This window comes from Pundamilia nyererei, unplaced genomic scaffold, assembly GCF_000239375.1.
Source record: "Pundamilia nyererei isolate P.nyererei 1_Seehausen unplaced genomic scaffold, PunNye1.0 scaffold00058, whole genome shotgun sequence".
In the NCBI taxonomy this organism is placed as follows: domain Eukaryota; kingdom Metazoa; phylum Chordata; class Actinopteri; order Cichliformes; family Cichlidae; genus Pundamilia; species Pundamilia nyererei.
In genome coordinates, this window is record NW_005187459.1 from 827,545 (window position 1) to 834,748 (window position 7,204).

General features: G+C 40.8%; 1 protein-coding gene across 1 annotated transcript in view; it reads left to right on the forward strand.

Moving 5' to 3' along the window:
• Positions 1 to 334: 334 nt before the first annotated feature.
• esrrgb (estrogen-related receptor gamma b) overlaps positions 335 to 7,204 on the forward strand; it is a 37,399-nt gene continuing 30,529 nt past the window's right edge. The window contains exon 1 of the mRNA XM_013911197.1: positions 335 to 880. Within this exon, the coding sequence (XP_013766651.1) occupies positions 831 to 880 (50 nt within the window). The 5' untranslated portion in view covers positions 335 to 830. The remainder of the gene's footprint in view (positions 881 to 7,204) is intronic.

Below are 7,204 nucleotides of genomic sequence, written 5' to 3' on the forward strand. Positions count from 1 at the left end.
TATCTATCTATCTATCTATCTATCTATCTATCTATCTATCTATCTATCTATCTATCTATCTATCTATCTATCTATCTATCTATCTATCTATCATTTCTTTCTTTCTTTCTTTCTTTCTTTCTCTGTTTTGCAGCGCTCCCTTGTGAATGGAGGCCGACTAGTGGCCCATTAGCCCGTCTCATCTCAGTAATCTTTCATCACCATTGGCTGCTGGCAGGACAACCTTCCTGAATCCAGCCAATGGCGGTCGCTCCATATGCACCTAAACCACTCCCTCCTGTTCTTAAAGAGCCCCCTTGTCTTCAATGGAGACTCAATCCCCCCTCGCCGACTTACTCAGCCTGAGTGCGCTCTCACTGCTGCTGCTCTCCATCCATCCCTCTTATCTTTTATTCTCTTTCTCTGTCCACCAATCCCATCATCTGTGTTCTACCTCCTCTCGTTGCTCACCGTTTCCTCTCTTCATCTCTTCCTGAGGTTCTTTTTTTGTTTTTTCCTCTCTCCTCTTTCTCGGACCACCACTTTTCTTCTCACCGGCCGTACTCCTGAGCCCGAGCGTGCGGCACCTGTGCAGACTGGAGTTTGTTGGGCCGAGGCAGAAGGTTTTTCTTTTTTTTTCTTCTTCTCTTTTTTTATTTTTATTTTAAGTGTGCAGGTTGAACACAGGAGGGAGGGGAAGCAGCACCCGGGACCACCTGACCAATATTTATTGAGAATATGAGGAGATTTAGGAACTGATCTCCTGCTTCAGCTTTTCCCCAGCTGTTTATCTGTTGTTGCTTTTGAATTTTTTTTAAAATTGCAACATCTGGAATGCTTAACAAGGACTGATGGATGTTTCCGAACTGTGTATCCCTGACCCTCTCTGCTACCACAACCAGTAGGTGCTTCTTTATACAAATCCCTTTTTTCCCTTCTTGGTTAGCTCATCTAAACTTTTCTGTCTCTCTCTAAGTTGATAAAAATTGTTTAAAAATGTTATAATTTGTTTCTTAAAAAAAGCAAACGAAACTATTTCCAAAGACAGGGAGTTGCTCTTGTTCATGTACAGGACATCAGAGCTGAGCGGTGGCTGCTGTGGCGTAGCCTGCAGGGAGACCGGGGAGCTGGTCTCTGTACAGCTCTCTAGCTTCTGCATCAGGATCCAGGGTTTAAACTCAGCTCGTAGGAGAGAGTCACAGGCAGATTAATGCAGCCGGTATCCCGTGCACTGTCCTCCAGCACCAGCCGGTGTCCCGGGGAAAGTTAGTTGTGACTGTACTGTGTAAGCGTGACACAGAAAAGTGTGTAACTGAAGAAGTAGATACATGTCTGTCTGTGTTACTGATACAGCTCATCTCATTTTATTGTCATTTATAGTTTTTATATAAAATTGGTGGTTATGATTAAATAACACTGAGAGTTTAGTAAGTTTGGTCACCTCCAAATGTGGCACAGTATGTGAGTAAAATGCAGTTAATACGAACAACAAAATGTGCACTTTAAAACTTTTTTTTTTCTTGCGCATGCATATGGTTATTGTGCATTTTCTTAGCTCAAAGGCAGGGATCAAGCAGCTTTTTTTCCCTAACAAATGAGAAGTTAAAGAAACTCTCAAATCTCATTTGGAGCTCCAGTCTTTATCATTGTTACAGTTCTTGGATACCTGGAAAGATTCACTGGGATCCTCTTAATGTTAATCTGTAGATGGGATTGGAAAGGTTTAATCTGCTAAGCACTTTTTACAGAACTGCGATTAAGGATATTTCCAACTCTGCAAGGCTCCACAAAAGAAAAAAAAAAGGGGGAGCATCTCCTGAAGTGTTAAACAAGTGTTTATTCTAACTGCATCCGAGCTGCCACTGCACATAATCAAAACAAATGAGATCCTATCGGTTTGTATTGGTTGAGCAAGTGAAACGACAAAGCAGCTTTGGTTAGAAGCTGTTCGCTCAGTAGAAGTATGTGTCGTTTTAATGCACTTTGCACATGCATCAAAAAAAGCTCATTTTGGTGTTAAGTGTATGTAGTTCTATTGATCACGAAATAAAATGTATACACTGCTGCTGCTGCTCATGATGACGATGATTCAAAGCACTTCAACACTTCAGTCAAAGGTGTCGTGCTCACCTTGAAGGATGTACATAAATTTGATTTATTCACTGTAATCAAATGAATCACACAAAATTCCTTTTGAAAAAGGATGTAAATCATTTCCAGGCTGGAAACTTCAACCACAGTTTTGTCAGTTGTTTTGATATTTTACATAAAAGTAACAGATCTCAATTAAATACATCTGTTTCAAGCATCGTCTCTGAAGGCTCTAACTTTTAATATCACAGTTAATTCGCGGTGCTTTTAAAACACACAATCGCAAGGCTTTTCATTTTTACACTCAAAAAACCTTCAAATGAAAACTCTGAAGTTTTAATTACATCTTTAAAAAAAAAAAAACTATGCCAAATAGAAATGATTAAAAATGACAAATCCTACGATATGATGCTATTAACCCATCGTGACCCCAGACTGTGTCTGTGTCCATCTATGTGTGTGTGTGTGTGTGTGTGTCTGCATTTATGTATGCAGATAAAAAAATATGCATGCGTGTGCTGACAAGTGAGTAGCTGGTTATGCATGCTATACCTGCATCCTTAAATACTTGTTAGGTCATATTTGATAGGCCAGCACTACACTAACACCACAACTCTACATATTTTTACTGGTTCTGCTTGAGATGAACGATTCTACACTTACAATTTTTTTATTTAAAAATGTATTTGTAAGCGTTAAAGTTGCATTAACCATGTTGTCCTACATTTTCCCACATCGAGAAGTCGCACGCTGAAAATCTGTGTGCTCAGTGTCACATATATCTGTGATTAGTTAGGTTTGCCTCTGCTTTCAAACCCTTGGAGACTTTTGCCTTACAACTATCATACTGGCCCGAGGTGAAAGGTCAAAGGATTTTAGTGCCCAGCTGTCAAACCACATTTCTGATACTAAAGCAAATACCTGCTTTGTCAAGAGACCAAAATATTAGTTACATCTAGTGATTTATTCTTTATGAAAATGTGCACGTCGGGATCGTGTTTGCGTGTTGTGGACCAAAATCACAATAAAATGCAGCTGTACATAATTGCATATGACCTACTATTTGCATCAGCCTCCACAGGTGCTCTCCACTATTTCTTGTCAGTCAGAACCATCTGCTTTAAAATTAATGGAGGCAGTTTTGAATTAAGAGTCGTCTTAGACACGTTTTTTTACACATATTGCTTTATTCTTCTTTTACAATAACTGCCTTTTTTAAATTATAGAAATTCTAATACTTATTAATTAACTTATTATTAACTGACAAAGGCGTCACATGAGGATTAAATATACTGCTTGCTCAAATTTCTTTTCAACTTGTTTTACCTGCTATTCCCACAGGTGTCCTCCCCAAGTAAACAAACAGGAATGCATAAGCGACCAAATGTATGCAGACACAGATAGACAGACATATGCACACACATGTAGACCAAAGAATCACACACTGACCTGGGATCTAATTTTAGCCGTCCGATACATAGAAACACCTGACTGTGTCTGTTAAAGAGGAGCACATCATCTTATCATACATTGCATCTGTAATTTGTTACGCTTAACACACGGGTCTTGCTGTGATTAAGATGCACCCGCCATTTATTCTTTATTTGTTTTTACTTAACACTTCACGTCTTAACACGTCACATACGGATGCTTGAGGTAAAATTAATTTGATTGCAACGGAGTATTTAAAACCCTGAGCATAAGGAAAATAGTACCTGGAGTTGCCAGTTGTTTAGGGGAATTCAAGCATTACAAATTTGCAGTGAGTGCAGTTCACTATCTGCAATCAGTGTTTTTTGCAACATAGAACATGTAGTGGCAGATTTATTTCCATCCATTCGTGATCGATCTTGCACTCATTGCTTCTTTCGTGTGCTGTCCAAGGTTCGAGTTTGAATATTTCACTTTATGTGTACTCACAGCTCCCGGCCACCTTTTCGCACTTCACCAGTCACCGTTTGGTTTGTGTCAGACTGCTTGAAAAGGATCCAAACCTTACACGAGGGCTGTGATCTCTACCAACTTTGTTTGATAGTTGGCTGATCTGACCAGCAGAACTGACTGGAAAGCCAAAAGAATCCACTGACGGATGGAGGGAGCAGGTGGTGGGAAAGTGCTGCATTGTGTTGAAACTGTGGTGAGGGGGGGAAAACAATCTGCTTCCTTCCAACTTCACCACCAGCTTTGAGTTTTCATAAAGCTGACAAAAACTGGCCGAGATAAAAACAGCTCTGAACGTGTGAAGTCGCTGCTGTGTTTTCTCATGACTGTCGCGTTCACTGTTAGCAGTGGCTACTCCTTACGAGCCGAGCTTTGTTGGTTCTGTGTGATGGCATGAGGGGAGAAATAGCTTCATCACATGTCATGACCGCCCCTCTTGTTATAGATATATCCTTTAGGTGGCCTGTTAAGACTCTGAGTTCATCAGGCTGGAGATGGACACCTTTTTTTTCTTCACCTGCTGTTCAATCAAACATGAATGTGCCTTTCAAGTGCTCAGGCTGAGTGTAAGCAGCAGTGAGAGGACTTCTTAGAAGGAGTTTGTTTTATTGATCAAATGAAATTAACACACACACCCAAGGAAAGAAGCAGTGTGCGTCTAATCATGGAGTGCGGGTCAGCCGGCATGTTTAATTTAATGGGCCTCATCGTAGCTTCACGAGGTCTCACATTGTGAACTTAATTCCTCTTCACCACGTTAATTTGCATTGTGTCAATTGACCGGAGCGCTTACTGTATCAGCTTGAGTCTCACTTGAAATTCAGTCCATGCTCTAATACCATTAGGCAAATGCAAAGTTGTGTCATTTACACATTTGGGGGAGAAAAAAAGGGGGTGTGGGGGGTGGAAGGGGTAGGAGGGGTGAGAGAAAAGCCAATTTGTGCCGAACAAGACTCGCTTGTGATTATCAGTGGATGTTATTACTGTGGAGAAGCAGACGTTTGAAGGTTAGGTTTCTGGGCAGTAATTGAAATGCAAAATAACATTAGGATCGATGGCCATCTCTGTTTATTTATGAAATCAATATCGTAACTGTCCCTCATGAGTCCTTCTCTGATTCCCAATGACGGCTTAAGTCTCTGCTCGTTTATTCTTTCTCCCCCCGTAACCTCCTTCTTCTGTCTCTTTTTAAAAGGCAGTTAGGGGTGTGTTTGACTTTGCAGAGAGAGCAATTTCCTAGAGGTGCTGGATGTGTATGTAGATGGGGGTTGATACTCCAGGTAAGGAGACATCATCCATGTGGGAAATCTATGCAGTCTCTCCTCGTGGCAGTGACATTGAAGAGGCCATATGCTGGAAATTCTCTGTATGGTATGTGCATGTGTGTGAGTGTGTGAGTGTGTGCGTGTATGCGTGTGTGTTAGAGAGATAGAGAAGAAGAAACAAAGTATATCTATGTGATGCAAAACTAGTGCTGGGACTTACTACCTGAGATAAAACAACATTAAAACAAATATTTTTAAAAATGAAGGTGTCAGAGCAAAATAACTTACAGAATGACTTTCCAGCTTTGCAGCACAAGTAAAGGATATGCTTGGTTCCACAAACTTATCATCAAGCTTTAAACTGTGGTTTTAAAGCAGTTGCAAAGGAATACAATCTGATCCATTTTAAACCAGAATAACTCAGTATTATGTACAAGCCTGTGTGTGGAATGCACATAGTCGAACATTAGCATAAACACATATTAAATACACATGCAAGTACACTAAACATAAGCTCAAATGTATCCGAAAAAGAGGGAATAGATAAATCAGTCACACAACAATGCAAGAAAATCCGAACGACTTCAGGAATAAGATGCTCCGAAAAGAAGAAACCTTCACCCTTTAGAGGCAAATAGAGTAAATACTTCTTAAGATTAAACCTAAATGAATTTAAAGCGCTAAATCTTGTTGCAGCATTACAATGTGGGGCTACTTCAGTAGTTGGTAGATTTTTTTTGTTGTTGTCACATTTAACTGTAGGTTTGCGTTTCCTTGACTGAATCTGCAAGGTTGTAGCAGAAGATTATTAGAAATCCTGTTTCATGTGTTTGCTTCTATCAATTCAGCATATCACAGGGATAGCTCTTTTAAATGTGTATTCATTATAAATATATGAGGAAAAAAAAGCGATATTCGCAGCAGCGAAATTTAAGAACACACACATTTTTGATGACCTTCATTTGTGTCACCCGCATGTTGTTGTTACCACTTAACACTTGGAGACACACGCTACCCCCATTTTCCCACTCGCATGACCATTCATTTCCCAGACACCGCGGCCACTGACTAACAGTGTAATCTATGTGTCAGGCAGGAAGGGGCACTCCGTTTAAAGCTGATAGAGTTTGCCCCAAACAAGGACAGCCTATCATAGAAAGATTAATGAACTAATTTCATGCATGGCTCCTTGCCTCTGTCCTTCTGTGCTTCCATGTTCGACTGTGTGTTCAGCACCGTGATTTACGCTGTGTTCCCTGCTACAAGCTTAACCCCAAGCTCAACAATAATATTTCCTTTATGCGGAAAAGTACACGGTAAAAATTTGGAGAGCCGTATATATTCACTCCTTCACCCAAGACAAGGACAGCATGAGGTCATTTATGGAGAACTGTTTTAAATATGCATTTTCTTTTTCGTGTTTGAGTGGCGGTGTAAATTTATCATGCTGAAATTCAGGAGGCTAGACAACATATTTCATGGAGAAGAGGTGGATGGATTCGGGATTTATGTTGGGAAGCTGGGGATCTGCGGCTCTGCCAGCATGAGGAGGCATGCCAAAATACACACATGCACATGCAAACATCTGAGATTTCAGCTGCTCTGTCGGGACATTTTCCGCACCTATCTCATGTTAGCTTCAAAAAAGAAAAAATGGTCAATGATCTGAGCGTGCATCACAGTCCTGTCGCGTTAAACATTCTGGACGACTGTATTTTGTCGTACAGAGTAGTCTCTTGACGTGTGGTGGACAGACTGGAACGCGTGCATCTGCTGCTCCGTGGTGTCCATTGTGGGACTGTGTGGGCCTCTCAGAACAGAGAAGGCAGGTGACCTTCACGTCTGTCTGATGAGTCCTGCTTGTCTGCTCCGTTTGTACAATTTTTCTGCGCAGCGGAGCAAACACTACCCCATTAGGTATTAGGTGC